At 36.9% G+C, this 17153-nt stretch overlaps 2 protein-coding genes across 2 annotated transcripts in view; one reads left to right on the top strand and one right to left on the bottom strand.

Annotated features, from left to right (window-relative positions):
* Window positions 1–1177: 1177 nt before the first annotated feature.
* On the top strand, window positions 1178–5083 carry LOC133195796 (N-acylglucosamine 2-epimerase-like). Its single transcript, XM_061331742.1, has 9 exons — window positions 1178–1301; window positions 1495–1570; window positions 1961–2036; window positions 3276–3445; window positions 3529–3747; window positions 4017–4098; window positions 4170–4477; window positions 4619–4706; window positions 4813–5083. Exons 1-9 carry the CDS (start codon window positions 1201–1203, stop codon window positions 4884–4886), a joined length of 1194 nt encoding a protein of 397 aa, XP_061187726.1. The 5' UTR covers window positions 1178–1200; the 3' UTR covers window positions 4887–5083.
* The window catches only part of LOC133195202 (uncharacterized), a 52150-nt gene continuing 40002 nt past the window's right edge, over window positions 5006–17153 (bottom strand). The window contains exons 13-15 of the mRNA XM_061331060.1: window positions 9076–9232; window positions 8727–8948; window positions 5006–6273 (exon numbers count right to left, since the gene is read on the bottom strand). Coding sequence (XP_061187044.1) covers window positions 6038–6273; window positions 8727–8948; window positions 9076–9232 — 615 coding nt within the window. The 3' untranslated portion in view covers window positions 5006–6037. The remainder of the gene's footprint in view (window positions 6274–8726; window positions 8949–9075; window positions 9233–17153) is intronic.

A 17153-nucleotide genomic window follows, 5' to 3' on the forward strand; every position in this document is an offset into this window, starting at 1 on the left:
GTTAGAATAATCTAACTGTATCTCGGGACAAGCTCTCACCACAGTTAGAATACGTCCCATATACTTGCAATGTAGCAAATCGGAGTGGATCCACTCCGAAATGTTTTGAAGAATACAAAAGGAGTTGCACTGAAAATAACTACCAAATTAATCATAACAAACCTTTTTGAGATGGTATATGTCTTTTAACCTAAAAAATAATCCATATAAATACGAAAACCCAACTCATTTTCTCAACGTTTTTTCCTCGCTTCAAATTTAACGCCATGTTGACATTCGGAACTCTCTGGATTGTTCATAGAAAATGCACAGAGTACGAGTTATCGCCCGTGTTTATTTTGCAACATTGCCAATACATGGAACGAATTCTATCGTTAAACCGGGTCCGTAGGACAATATCATTTTAACGATAGAATGTTCTATCTACCATAAGATAGGTACTCCGTAGGATAAAACCAGAGACTTCCATTCCGCGGTCTCTGGTTTTATCCTACATTTATAGCCCCAACCGGAAGTTTTTGTATCGCTTCTAAAGTCTTAATATGTATCGAGGTAATTTTCGATGAATAAATGAGTGGTTTACAACAAAGAGGCTCGACCAGAGACGTCTGAAAGGATTTATTTGTCAAGGAAAAAGTCACTCGAAGCGGACGATGTCATTTCAAAGTGGGTTAATGATTGACATATTAACAAAATATGAGCTTGAAGGGGGGAGGGGTGAAATTGAGTTAGGTACCTTGTGAAAAGAAAAAGAAGGGGTTGACCCCATATATGAATCAAGTACCTGCGATTCCAATCCACCGAAAAATAAAGGTTCTGAACACATTCATATGGGTTTGTATTCGAACACAGACCTGAAGCAAAGGCTTCGCTTCAGGTCTATGATTTGAATTAGCTTCACATGGAGTATTGGTTAGGGATTTGACCAACTTGCATTATTTCGTGTAAACTCTCAGGGATGCCTTTTAATGCTGTATAAATTTAGAGGTATAATAACAAAAAGCTTAGTGCAACATGTCGATGGTCAAATATATCTTTCAATGAAAAACGAAGAAAAATTATATTATGCGCTACAAAATGTGTCATATGTTTATCTGCTCTTCATGGGTTACCGTTTAAGCCCAAATACAATCAGAGATAAAAAGTTTATTTACCTTTAGCAGCAGGTGGACATATAAACAACACAGGCAGTGTTTCGGAATGAGCGCTAATCGTCTTTCGGAATTCTATGACAAGATCAGGAATGATCTGGATAGAACCGTCCAATTCTGGAGACAGCATTCAAAGGACGAGGAGTATGGGTAAGGATTCCCGCCTTACTTTGTTGTACCTAAATTATTGTTTTCGATTCCTATCTGACAGGCAATAGTTATATCTTGTAGAAGACGCAGAGTATAAGTCAATCAAAATTAGTGTCAGATATTGGTACATTTCAGCATACAAAACTTGTTTATTAGCTGGATTGAGATGTTTTCAACCTGTTTTCCTTTACAGGGGATTTTTCAATTGTCTAAGTAAAGAAGGGAAGGTGTATGATGATACCAAACATGTCTGGCTACAAGCAAGACAGGTATGATGTACAACTATCAATATCTAGAGATACAACTTATTTGAGTTTTGGCGCTAGACAGTAATAATGAAATAAATTTACGAATCTTTTTATAAAGTGAAATATATTGATCGATTCGAAATTCATCTACCCACAGAAGTAGGTCACAATCAGTAATAACAATTTTCTCGGGAATAAATAGTGATCTACATTCCTTCCTGGCATGTTGGTACTTGTTAAATGATTCTGGTCTTCTTAATGTAGGTCTGGATTATATATCTGTGTTGTATTTGAGCTGTGTTTTGTATTGTACGACTGGATTATGTCTATGTGTTCTATTTGATCTGTTTTTTGTATTGTAGGACTGGATTTTGTCTATGTGTTCTATTTGAACTGTGTTTTGTATTGTAGGTTTGGATGTATGCTCGATTGTACAATGAGGTAGAAAGGTTCAAAGATGAAGATCTACTACAACAGGCTGTGAAAGGTATATATTGTACCAACACTAAGGTGAAGTGAATGTAGCAGTTGTAACCCTCACTCATTTTTTGCAACTTCTTGGGATTGTCACCTATCAAAAACTCAGTTACACATCCAGAATTAACAGTTTAAAAGTTCAGAAAATCCAGTGTAAGTTTCGGTAAGACTTGCACTTCTTTGCAGATCTTTTAAATCGGCAGAGCAAGTTTTTAGGGTATCTTCTGATATCCATGTTTTCATATGGTTATATTATAGAAGTTTAATTATAATTTTGTTCAGGGACATGACAGACAATTGCTAAACAAGCAATAAAACTAACTGGTAATTATATATTAGTTTTTTTCTGACACACAGGTGAGCTAAAAATAAAAATAATAAATTACTGCCTCTCAAGCAGGTTCCACTGAAAAATATATTTGATTAACAAGTTTAATCACTTTGTAAACCATATTACACTCGAGCAACCTAGTATTTATGTGAATTTGTAACATATTTCCATTTTTTACAATTCGGTTGAGATCAGTTTAATTTCGATCGGGATTGGTCCAAATTTTAAAATTAACATTTTTCAAAAAATTTCGTATTTCCATTTCAATTGTCTAGCATATATCCTTCCAAGCTTTGATTTATTGAAGATTTTTTCTGCAGGTTTAAAAAATATTAACAAATACGTATTCATGTCTCATAAGATATTTATGCTATGATCACATAGTGAATATGCACCAATTCTTAAATTAATAAAAATCTATCTCTCTCTCCCCTCCCCTCCCCCCCCCCCCCTGTATATTTAGCATACAAACTAAGTGTGTGAATTTCACAACTTAGGTAAAGGCACACTTGCTCATCAAAACTGTATTACATGTATATCATATGAATATAGAGATATCCTGAAAACAAGCAGGAAGGAGGTGGGAATATTTATTATACACTGATTTTTTCATGCATGTAGCAATCCTTGAAAGAGAGCAACAATTCAATTAATAAAGAAATCATTATTTAAAGATGTTGAAGTTATCACTAAAATTATTCCTCTCTGGCATTGAAATTAATTCATGAAATTACTCAGAATTATAAATAATTTGTTGAAATGTTTTAAAAATTTACTATAGCTAACACATGGTCATTTTGCATAATTAGTGTCAAGTTTAAGCCTCTTTGCATGTACGCATTTCAAAGTTAGTTGAAGCTGGTGGTATTTGCTTTATCAATACTCTTGGAATGCTTGGTATAGTGTCATTTATTTTAGGTGCTGACTTTCTCCTAGAAAATGTAAGAGATCCGAACACATACAAATGCTCCCTGATTATCACCCGAGATGGAAAACCAATCAAAATCCAGAGAACTCTCTTCTCTGAATGTTTCTACCTGATGGCTATGTCTGAGGTTGCCAGAGCAACAGGGATAGAAAAATATAAGGTGAAATTTAATTTCAAACTTCATTCAATCTTTACCTTTTTATACAACTACTATGCAGGTCTGATACCCTTACCTTTTTGTAGAAAGAAGCGATCACAATGATGGAGAAGATAAGAGGTTGGATTCAGAGTCATGGGGAGGGTTTGGGGTTTCCCAAGCTATCTGGTGTAAAGCCCAGGAGTATGCTGGCTATTGCAATGATGACACTTTGTATCATAGATCAGCTCAGAACAATGGACCCAAGCCTGAACTATGATGATCTGAAGAAATGGGCACTAAACGATGCATTAAAGCATGTTCAGGTATAAAAAGTGTATACATATTATCCAACATTCAGTATAAAGTGAATGCTTATTCTTGTATTCTATAGACTGCAAAACATCTGTCTGTTTTTGTGGTTTGGACTACAGCTGAGGGAAGCTTATTGACAATAGATCAAATGATACTGGTAGTGTGGTCCTCACGGGAAATAATCCATCCCTTCCTATAAAGCATTTGTAAAGCTCAATCATTCTTGAATACATATCTTTTGAATTATGCTTACTCAAAATTAATTGTATTTTATCTTAAGAGGAATGGCACTGTCATTCTGGAGACCACGACTAATGATGGGAAGGAGATGTGTGGAAGTGCAGGGCGGCTGATGATACCAGGTACTAAATAATAAAATACATCTCATATTGTCAAATCTAAAACAAGTGTGAATTTCAACTGTTTATTGTAGGTCATTCCATTGAAGCTGGGTGGTTCCTCTTAAGTGAAGCCACTCGTTCTGGTGATGATGATCTGAAGAAGGTGGCAATAACCAGCTTTATTGTGCGGCCATTTGAGTATGGCTGGGACCAGGAACAAGGCGGTCTGTTTTACTTCCTAGATGTAGATGGCTGGTGTCCAGTACAGCTGGAGTGGGACATGAAACTTTGGTGGGCCCACAACGAGGCTCTTATCGCCTTCCTTATGGCATACAAGGAAACTAAGGACCCAACTCACCTGGAAAAATTTGCTCAAATATTTGACTACTGCTACTCACATGTAAAACATTAGCCACATCATACAGTTTCATACAAGTTAACTACCTCTGGGATATGCGTAATCTGTTACAAATTTATGCTGCGGTTCATTCCTGAAATTTTTGTATTTTTTAAATACATGTAATTTCATTTTTATCTGCAGTTTGTTGACAAGGAAAATGGGGAATGGTTTGGCTACTTAAGAAAAGATGGTTCTGTTAGTTTGGATTTCAAAGGTGGACCATGGAAAGGTACAAAACAATGGTGCCCATTAGATGCTCAGGAAACTGTTGCTTTTAAATTTGGTGTTATGTAATAAAAGTTTGATAGATGTACATTAATGTATTTCCTTTGTAGGCTGTTTTCATGTTCCACGATGCCTGATGATGTGCGAGAAAATGCTGGAAGAACTCCTTGAAAACAAAAACTGAAATTCTCTCTTAGTCCCTTTTGAAAATTATGTTGTTTGTACACAAGACTTGATTGATGATTATCATATACAGAAGATGCTGCTAAGTGTTAAAAAAATGTATAAAGCACCAAACTACTGTTTATAATGTAATGATTTATTGATGGTGAATAATAGGTCCACATGTTATGTGACAGGACATTGCATATACATGCAATATCTGAAATAAAAATAACTGAAAACCATGTTTGTTAAAAAAAATTCTCTACATTCTGACACATTTAGTCAGATGTTCTCCATTCTGACACTTTTAGTTGCTCTCCATTCTGACACTTTTAGTCATTTGCTTGACATTCTGACACTTTTAGTCAGTTGCTTGACATTCTGACACTTTTAGTCATTTGCTTGACATTCTGACACTTTTAGTCAGTTGCTTGACACTTAGTCAATACATTATCAGAATGGAGAGCAACTAAAAGTGTCAGAATGGAGAGGAACTAATTTTTCAATGTCTGATTTATATATATATAAACATGGTTCATTATTTCCCAATTTTGCTAATTCCAAGACAAAAATATTTCGAAGATGTTGGTAAAGAAATTCCAAGCATGTTCATATCAAATATTTTTTTCCCCTTTTATATACCTTCATTTTTATGTAAAAATTTGATCTATCATTGCAGCCCCAACCATGGTCTGCGGGCAATGATTTAATAAAAAATTGAATCTCCAGTACAAAGGGATGTATGTACAGTTGAACTTTGGTACCTGGAACACTAATATTTTGAATACCATGGATATGTCAAGTGATTTAGATGTCTCAACCCCTTATTCTATAAGTATTCTACAAAGGATTGAAGCTTTTCTAAGTCTCATTGAATTGAGTTAGAGATAATGAGGTTTGACTGTATATTAGTATTACCAATTATAACTTTTGTGTTCTTGAGTAACAGTAGATTTCTTTGGAAAAGCTTTAATAAAGAATGTGAACAGACAGATTGACAAACTAGGAGCAGAAAAAACTAACATGAGCTTTTCAATCAGGAGAGCTAAAAATACTAAAAACTCTTTGTTTAAAACTGAAGTGCTCATTCTCAATTTAACTGTTAGTTTTATATCTAAAATAAACAGCAAACAGAATTCATTGCAGTTATTCCACAGATATGAATATGTATTACTTCTTCATTTTTCTAATCTGTAGAACACGGTTGTACACATAGTACTTGATCTGCTGCCATGTGCGATTTTGGAGGGCTGAGCTGCACCTGCGTTTCACACGTAGACAGTCCAGTTTTCCAGGGGTCTCACAGTTAGTAATGAACTTATGCATGTTTTTTTCAACAGCGCAGACCTCCAGTTGATTCCAGGGCTGCTTGTTTGTACTCTTAGCCACCACCTTCCCCATCTTCCCTGTAACACAATGCATATAGCTTCATTAATTACATACATTAATGTGCATCTCAAGGATTACTTTTAATTTATACCATTATATTCAAGAAAGTTAAATAAGAGTCATCCAATCAAACTATTCATAGATGTACAATGCATGTAAAATTGGATTAAACAGTTCACTTAATATTATGATAAATTGACCTTATTTTTGTATCTACAGTGGAGCCTCATTTATCTAGACGCTATGGTTCCCAGTCAAATTGTCCGGATATGTGAAGCATCCGGATACTTGAATTGCCTTGATTTTAGTTATATGACCTTAATACCATTGGCAATAGTGAAGAATGCTGCTTTAAATCAATGTTTTATTGTTTAAATACTTTAATTTATACGTTAGTACTACTGAATACTTGTTTAAATAAAATAAAAAAGTAAATTTTCATTGGATGAAATGTTGTTTATATGGTCACATTAATTATTTCTACTTCCCAGTGTTTAATAAATCAACTTCTCCAAGCCAAGTGTTTGTAGAGCTGGTAGAGAAAGAAAACGTTCTGTCATTAGAGTCTTATTTAATATGAATGCCAATCAATGCTAAATGTGAAATAAACTGCACATGTATATGTACCCTAATCATAATCATTCCAAGCGAGATCCTATTAGTGATTGTGCCCCATACTTCTGAAAGTGATTTATAATGTCATCAAATTACAGAATCTGTTTTGCGTATTAAACACTGTACATGAAAAGCTCCGATGTCATGTCTGTAAGTAGCAAATGCAATACATAAAACCATTTACGACTGTACTCTAACAGTAAAAGAAATATATTTGCCGACTACGAAAAAATTATAGACATAAAATATGTCCGTTAATTAATACGTATCAAATACATATCAGAGAAGCGAGAGTCTTGTGCATACCTATTGACCTATAATTAACCTTGCCCCAAGCCATTGAAAACAGGTCGACGGTGATAATCTTTTAAAAAAAACAGCCAGGCCAGTGTTTTTAAAACAATTTACACCCAGCTCAAGAAATTGAGCAGAGTTGACAGACCAATTAAAAAATTACCGTCCGGATAAATGAACCAAAATATAATGTAAAAATTCATTTTGTGGTAAAAAAAGACCGTCCGGATACGGAATGTGGAATTCCAGATAAACGAGACAAAATAATGCTCAAACAAGATGTGTTTGTGAAACACTGATGGCAGCTTATAGCGAAGGTTAAAGTTTCTTCAAATGCAAGTCAAAATCCAGGCCAAAAGATAAAAAATGTTGATACCCGAAGAAAGGTCTTGTCTCAAGGAATACACCTGTGAAATTTAAAAGACCTAGATACAACTGTTCAAAAGTTATGGCGAAGGTTAAAGTTTTTTAAATAAAAGTCAAACGTCAAGGTCAAAGTGGTTGGTATCCAAACGAAGATCTTGTCACAAGGATTACATATGTGAAGTATGAAAGCCCTAGCACCAACCATTCAAAAGTTATGGCAAAGGTTAAAGTTTTTCAAAAGTAGGTCAAACTCCTAGGTCAAGGTCAAAGGGTCAAAGTAGTTGGTATCCAAAGGAAGGTCTTGTCACAAGGATTACATATGTGAATTATGAAAGCCCTAGCATCAACCATTCAAAAGTTATGGCCAAGGTTAAAGTTTTTCAAAAGTAGTCAAACTCCTAGGTCAAGGTCAAAAGGTCAAAGTGGTGGTTGGTATCCAAAGGAAGGTCTTGTCACAAGGATTACATATGTGAAGTATGAAAGCCCTAGCTCCAACCATTCAAAAGTTATGGCCAAGGTTAAAGTTTTTCAAAAGTAGGTCAAAGTCCAAGGTCAAGGTCAAAAGGTAAAAGTTGTTGGTATGCAAAGGATGGCCTTGTCACAAAGAATAAACATGTGAAGCTTGAAACCCCAAGCACCAACTGTTCAGAAGTTATGGCCAAGGTTATAGTCTCATAAAATTTTGCAAAAGTTGGTCAAACTCCAAGGTCAAGGTCATAAGGTCAAATATGATGGTACCCAAAGAAAGGTCTTGTCACAAGGAATACACATGTGAAATATGAAAGTCATAGCTCCTACCAATCAAAAGTTATGGGCAAGGTTAAAGTTGACAACAGACAGACAGACAGACAAACGGACAAACAGACAAACAAACAGACAAACGGACAAACAGACAGACAGGACAAAAACAATATACCCCTAGGATCTTTCGATCCGGGGGCATAGAAATCCATTCCCATAAAAAATCGTACGGAAACTGAAGCATCCGGATATCTGAAAGTCCACTGTACATAAAAAGAAACAAAGAAAGATAGACAACCAGATGGACAATATGATTCCATAATATCCTGAGCTTCTTTGATTTTTGGGGAAAAATGGCACTGATGTATATCTAAGTAGATAACAGCAATGTGATAGCAACGATGCCTAATGAACGTTTATTTCAAGCAATGAATACCTGATCTCCTGTTCGTACCTTGCTTTCTTTGAGTTTGGATCTTGTTGTACACACAAAATTTGATGCTTTTCCAGTCTCTCTTCCTCAGAGCTTCTACATATTTCTCCTTGGCAGCCAGGCATTGTTCCTTGCCGGGCACCTTTAGCTTCTTTATGTGGTCACTAAAGTGTTCTGTCACAGCTGTCAACTCCTCCTCACTCCACAAGGTGGCGCCTTTTCTTGCCTTTCTTTTCCTCTTCACTGCAATAAATTGTCTCAATAATTATATACAATGTACCAAAATAATAAAATTTGATTTCGTATGCATCAAATATTGTTTTTAGGATAAAAATCCCATTAGTATACATAAATATCTATGTTAATTTACCCCCTGTTGCCCCGTCATGTGTTTGATCCTCTTCATGTGAGCGTTTACATTTCTGAAGGCGTTTATTTCTAGCCCTCTGTAATCGTCTATAATCCACTATGTCCCACTCCTGGTCACTTTCATCAGACATCTCATTGTTGTGTTTCTGAACAGATACCTTCAAGCAATATGGAACATGTAATTTGTGCAGGGACAAATTTAAAATTAGGTATAATTGTTAAAACGTGTGAAAGGGTGGAAATAACACAGTGAAAAATAACCCTATATATAGTATCTTTCCTCAGAAATGGATGCATCTCTTTACTTGAACAAATGTGAATCACCATCTGAAGAGCATTTATTGGCCTAACTAGATATCATTGAGATGGTGGCTGTCATGGATTATCCACGAGTGTATGTAACGTTAACTTTGTTGTGACATCATAATACTTTACGTTACTATAGATAATAACAAGTCTCAAATAAACCACTATACGATTAAGACGTCTTTCATTTCATTCCACAACATTTTGGTGCCGTGACCGACGGAATTCTACATAGTGTACATACAATAGAAGGAAGACTAAAAGCTATACGAGCTGGCAACAGATCAGCAGTTACAAAGCTATTTGGACGTTTTTTGGACTTGAAGGAAAATTCAGTCAGTGAAGAAATTACCGAGGAAATCAATATAATTAGAAAGTCTCTCCCGCTGAAAAGGCAGACCCTACAAGAATTGAATGACCGCATATTGGATATCCTATCTGAAGAGGACATCGAAACAGAAATCGCAAATACAGATGAGTACATGTATGAATTAGACTGTAAAATTAGGCAAACTGAAAAATTTACAGAAAAAATTCCATGTAAAACTTTGAATGCCAATGCTAAGTGTTTTATACCCACCACAGATATTCATGCTAAGAACGTTAACACGTCAGCTACAATTAACTCAAGTGAAACGGCTTGTGAGAATATTTTGAACAATTATCCTGCCTCTGATCTCAATGCACAAAGTAGCCAGGAAAATGTTTTGTCATTAACATCCCAACACGCTACGAATAATCACAGATTACCAAAGCTAGATCTTCCGCATTTTTACGGAGATGTATTAGAATGGAATACATTTTGGGATTCTTACGAATCAACGATTCATTGCAATCATACTTTGACGCCAATTCAAAAGTTTAGCTATCTCAAAGCTCAATTACGCGACACAGCAGCACAAACAATAGCAGGATTTGCGCTTACAAATGCTAATTACGAAACGGCAATAGACTTGCTCAAAGAACGATTTGGTCAGCCACAGAAAATTATTAACGCTCATATGAGAGCATTCATCGAACTTCCTGCCCCCAGAAATGATGCCATTAGTTTAAGAAATTATGGAGATTTCTTGGAATCTCATGTCAGGAGCTTAGAGTGTCTAGGACAAAGACAAGAGATGTTTGGAGCATTACTTATTCCAGTCATAATCAACAAGCTACCAAATGAAATTAGGAAAAACATTGCACGTGAGTACGATGGTGACAACATTTCACTACAAAATCTTTGTAAAGCTATCAGCAAAGAAGTCAAAATCCTTGAATCAGGCCAGATTGAAAACAGTGATGGACTTCACGCAACAGCAATGTTTCTTACTGGAGCCTCAAAGAAACAACGCAACGTTCATTATTCACATAATCAGAAAACAAGAGAGTTAACTCCTCATGTTGAAACAACAGAGATGAAGAGCTGCCCATGCATTTATTGTTGCACAGAGAATCATTTTCCAGGGGATTGTAAGAAAGTTACAGACGTAAGTGCAAGATTCGACATCTTAAAACGGAAAAAATTATGTTTCAACTGCTTGGGAAACCACCGCGCCTCAGATTGTAAATCCCGCAACAGGTGTAAAAAGTGTCAGAAAAAACACCACACAAGTATATGCGACATGAAACTAACGAGGGACAGAGACGAGGCCACCAAATCAACAAGTGTCAACATTGTAGAAGAAGTCAGAAACCACAGTACTGAACGTTGAACATTGACCTACAAATGTTTTACTGAAAACAGCTATTGCCCCAGTGAGTCATGAAAATCAGACAACCGATGCTAATATCTTATTTGATGAAGGATCGCAAAGATCGTTCATAACAGAAAAACTCGCAAATGAGTTAGAAATCACACAAAGGAAATCTGAAGCAATTAAACTAGCTACTTTTGGGGAAAATGGAAGTGTCCAGTATCTAGATATTGCAAACATCGATTTGATAACCGACTCGGGAGAATTGATTGCTATTAATGTTCTGATAGTACCATCCATAGCAAGCCCTCTAACCAGCTACCACTCTTCTGAAGTAAAAAGACTACCATACCTTCAAGGACTCAAATGAGCACATCCGGTTTCAGCTGACAGCGAATTTGTAATTTCGTTTTTAATTGGAGCAGATCATTACTGGAGAATTGTAGAAAACCAAGTCATCCGGGGACCGGGACCAACTGCTGTGAAGTCGAAGATTGGATTTTTGCTTTCAGGACCAACTTCTCAATCATCTTGTACAAACAATGTCAGTGATCACATATACAACGTTATAGCTATGCATACGTCAATAGAACAAGCACTGGAATGCTTCTGGGAATTAGAGAACATTGGAATCACGGACACACCAGATAAGAACGAGTCCAGTGATAAAGTCAAGATGTACCAAGATAAATGCATCGAGTTTCGAGACGACAAATACTACGCCAAATTGCCATGGAAACATGACCATTCTGAGCTACCGTCGAATTATGGAATTGCACTGAAAAGAACCCAAAGTACTATCAACAGACTGAGTAGCAACCCAGAACTTTTGAAGAAATACAGTGAGATAATCGAGGAACAGGAACGAAAAGGATTCATAGACAAGAGGCCCAGGGGCCACATCGCTCACCTGAGCACTATGGCTAGGAAAAAGCAGAAATCAGTTCAGTCTTGAAAGGTTGAAAAGTTTAAATAAAAAAGTGGTTCGGGGGGGGGGGGGGGGGGGGGGGGTCATGAATTGAACAAATTTGAATCTACATTATCTGAGGATGCTTCCATTTAAATATGACCAATCATGGTTTTGCTGTTCTTGAGTAGAAGATTTTTAAAGATTTAACCTATGTATTCCTATGTAAAACTTTGATCGCCCATTGTGGCCCCACCCGACCCCCGGGGGTCATGATTTGAACAAACTTGAATCTACACTATTTGAGAATGCTACCATATAAATATGACCAATCATGGCTTTGCTGTTCTTGAGAAGAAGATTTTTTAAAGATTTTTCCTTTATATTCCTATGTAAAACTTTGATGGCCATTGTGGCCCCACCCGACCCCCGGGGGTCATGATTTGAACAAACTTGAATCTACACTATCTGAGGATGCTACCATATAAATATGACCAATCATGGCTTTGCTGTTCTTGAGAAGAAGATTTTTAAAGATTATTCCTATATATTCCTATGTAAAACTTTGATCGCCCATTGTGGCCCCACCCGACCCCCGGGGGTCATGATTTGAACAAATTTGAATCTACACTATCTGAGGATGCTACCATATAAATATGACCAATCATGGCTTTGCTGTTCTTGAGAAGAAGATTTTTAAAGATTTTTCCTATATATTCCTATGTAAAACTTTGATCGCCCATTGTGGCCCCACCCGACCCCCATGGGTCATGATTTGAACAAACTTGAATCTACACTATCTGAGGATGCTTCCATATAAGTTTCATATTTTCAAGCACAGTGGTTCTTGAGAAGAAGATTTTTTTAATGATGCCATTAATTTTTCACGAATTCTTAATTATCTCCCCTTGGAAGAAGGCGTGGCCCTTCATTTGCACAAACTTGAATCCCCTTTACTCAAGGATACTTTGTGGCAAGTTTGGTTGAAATTGGCCCAGTGGTTCTTGAGAAGAAGATGAAAATGTGAAAAGTTTACAACAACAACGACAACGACAGACAACGGACAAATTTTGATCAGAAAAGCTCACTTGAGCCTTTGGCTCAGGTGAGCTAAAAAGGTTCCAGAGGATACAAAAACGTCTTCTTTGGTACATTATATTCCACACCACTATGTCAAAAAAGATTCCAGCACCACACCTATCAGGATAGTGTACGACTGTAGCTGCCACGAATCACCTGACAAGCCGAGCCTTAACGACTGTTTGGATTCAACGCCACCCATCTTAAATGATTTGACATCAATTCTGACAAGATTTCGACTATGCGAATTTGCTGTAACCACTGATATTGAAAAAGCATTTCTGCACGTTGGTTTACATGAGAATGACCGAGATGCAACGAGATTCCTTTGGTTGAAGGACCCGAATGATCTCAACAGTTCATTAGTGCCTTACCGTTTCAAAGCAGTGCTGTTTGGAGCCACTTGCTCCCCATTTATTTTAAATGCGACAATTCTGAAGCATCTACAGAAAAAGAACTCTACAAGTGCAGGTATTCTGAGGAGAGATCTGTATGTGGATAACGTGATATCCAGTTTTGCAAGTGAAACTGATGCTATTAAGTACTTTCGGGAATCAAGGAAGATCATGATGGATGCAGGAATGAAACTTAGATCATGGGCATCAAACAGTAAGCTACTTCACACAGAAGCCATGCATCATGGATTACACGACTAGGACGATGTAATAAAATTACTAGGATTACGCTGGGACCCAATGAACGACAAACTGTCATTTGCGAAACGAGAAATACCAAAACTTGAGACCGTTACAAAGAGATTGATACTACAATACTCATCACAAATATACGACCCACTTGGTATCCTGAGCCCAGTCACGGTGAGAGCCAAGATATTGTTACAGTCACTTTGGAAACAAAGGTACGAATGGGACAACCCAGTACCTGATGAAATTTGTAAGACTTGGAATTCTCTTGCAAATGATCTGAACATCGTATCATCAGTTCAATTTCTGAGGAAATATTTTAACAAGGTGGACGGTGAAACAACACTACACATCTTTGCAGACGCTGGTACAAAGTCTTATGGAGCTGCTGCATATATCTGCAACAGAAGCGAATCAAAATTAGTCATGGCAAAAAATAGAGTTGCACCACTTAAATCACTCACACTTCCACAGTTAGAATTGATGGCTGCACTAATTGCCACAAGACTAGGAAATCACCTGCAAAACTCATTATCAAAAATGAATATTGTCTACTGGTCAGACAGCCAAATTGTGTTACACTGGTTATCTAGCAAAAAACTGTTGAAAAAATTTGTGTCAAACAGAATATTCGAAATTCGCGAATTATGTAGTGCATTCAAATGGAAATACTGTCCAACACATTACAACCCTGCTGATCTACTGACCCGAGGACTTGACGCAACTTCATTTATGAACAGTGCCTTATGGAAACATGGTCCATCATGGATTTACAACAGAGAGGCATGGCCATGTTGGAACCCACAACCGACCTCAGTACAGTCTGTAATGGAGACACAAGAGAAATGCACGACAACGTCAAACGACCTTACTACAAAACCTGAAAACATTCTGAACATCATCCACGTATCAAGATTCAGCGATTATAAAAAACTACTACATGTAGTTGCATTTGTATTACGATTTGTGAAAAATTGTCCAGTTCACACATGCGACAGGGAATTCAACAGTTTAACATCCGAAGAGCTGTACAGAGCCAAAAAGAACATAATAAAAGGATGTCAAAAGAGAGCATTTTCCGAGGAGATTATGAAAATGAATTCCAATGGAGCCAAACCATCTCTTATCAGACAACTTCGTCTATTTCTTGATACTGATGGATGCATACGCTGTAGAGGTAGGATCTGCTATGCCAAAATAGACAACGAGACAAAGAACCCTTATTTACTTCCAAAGAAGGACACTGTTACACACTTGATCATCAGAGACGCTCATCAGCGGAGTGGCCATTCTGGTACGAATGCGACAGTGTCATACATCCGACAAAAGTTTTGGATACCAGCAATCAGACAGGCTGTAAAATCTGTCACTCGGAATTGCGTAATTTGCAGAACTGTAAATGGAAAACACTATTCCTCACCAGAGCTACCGCCTTTACCCTATTTTCGTACAGAGGAATCAGCGCCATTCACTACTACGGGAGTAGACTTCACAGGAGCTTTATTCATTAAGGAACGGAACCGAAGACAATCCAAAGCTTATATTTGCCTACTTACATGCGCTAAAACAAGAGCAATTCATCTAGAGACAGTCAATGATTTATCCGAACAGTCATTTTTACGGGCGTTCCGTAGATTTGCAAGCCGAAGGTCCGTGCCTAAGATAATCATCTCAGATAATGCGCCAACTTTCAAGTCCGCAGCGAATTACCTGCAACAACTGTTTGAATCTAAAACTATTAAAGAAGAACTCGCAAATATGGGAGTTAATTGGAAATTCATTCCAAAGGCAGCTCCATGGTATGGAGGCTTTTGGGAACGACTCATAGGAATTACCAAATCTACACTGAAGAAAATAATCGGCCGTTCATACATCAATTTAGAAACCTTACAAACTGTAGTCACAGAGGTTGAAGCGATAGTAAATGACCGTCCGTTAACATACGTTTCATTGAACCTCGAGGATCCAGAGCCATTAACACCATCACATTTGCTGTACGGAAGAAGACTGACTTCCTTACCATACCCAACAGAGGACCCAGAGAATTCAAACGACTGTCATTCATTGACTTGTCGTCGTCTAAACCAATGATTGAATAATCAGAATACTATTTTAAATCACTTTTGGAGCCGCTGGAAGAGAGAATATTTGACATCACTGAGAGAGTACCATACAGCAAATGGAAGCAGGTCGCAGAATATTAAAGTCGGTGACATTGTCCAAATCCATGAGGAGAAACCTCGGATCATGTGGAAACTAGCTGTCGTGGAGGAACTCGTACAGGGGAGAGACGGATTCGTCAGAGCTGCCACTTTACGGACCAAAAATGGACTTACCAATAGACCAATTTTGAAACTATATCCAATCGAAGTGAATAAGAACGAACTTCAAATACAATCTTTTGATCGAGTATCAAAAGCAAAAGCCAAAGAAAGAATCCATGAATGGACCTCTTAATTTAGTGATTATGAACTTGCTTTTTATTTCAATGGAACTGTTAATTATTGAGCTTTGGTGCCCGGAGTGTCATGGATTATCCGTGAGTGTATGTAACATTAACTTTGTTGTGTCATCATAATACTTTACGTTACTATAGATAATAACAAGTCTCAAATAAACCACTATACGATCAAGACGTCTTTTATTTCATTCCACAACAGTGGCCATCTCAAAGGGCCCTGCCTTCAGCAACAAACATGAAAGTGTAAGGTAGCTGAAAAGAGTTTATTTTGAAGAGGAACATTTGTGTACTATTAAGGGATGTGTTGTTTGAGTCTAAAGGGCTTCTATGTAATCTTTGTTATAATAAACAAGAGGCCCAAGGGCCTTAATGGTCACCTGAGTACAACAATTTAGAAGATCCATAAACTGATAAATGAAGCTTTAATTGTTGCCCAACAGCAAGAAAATTAGTACGATTAAGATCAATAAAATAATTGGTCTAGTATCTTTCTATCTGTCCCCCATTTATCACTATTACCAAGCAGACTTTTAACAAAATGTCTATCATATTTCCTCTCACATTGGCCTCACTTGGCCTTTGAAGAACATTTAAGAAGTTATTTTTGTTTCATTTTTATTCATCTATTATTTCCAAGTCTACCTGATTATTAAAACTATGAAAGTACTTTTTATATTATATAATAAATGTTCTTGCATAAATCTCTTATTCTATTAACCTTTGAAATACATTATCTACAGTGATTAATTATCAAAAGTGAATGGCAAAGGGGAATAACTTCACTCAATAGAATACAAATTAATAGAGCCCTGGCCAGGACCAGAACACTTGACTAAATGGTACAGATGTTGAAAATTTACAAATTTGGAAGAGGTACCCTCATCATCATAACTATGCAATTAGTTGAAGATTTTCAAAGAATTCACACATTTTCACTATATTATCAAATAGAGCCCCCCCCCCCCCCCCACCTCTGAGAAACAACAGAACCCCTGGGACCAC

Source organism: Saccostrea echinata, unplaced genomic scaffold (assembly GCF_033153115.1).
Source record: "Saccostrea echinata isolate AGI-Se365-2 ecotype Australia unplaced genomic scaffold, CSIRO_AGI_Sech_v1 ptg000029l, whole genome shotgun sequence".
In the NCBI taxonomy this organism is placed as follows: Eukaryota; Metazoa; Mollusca; class Bivalvia; order Ostreida; family Ostreidae; genus Saccostrea; species Saccostrea echinata.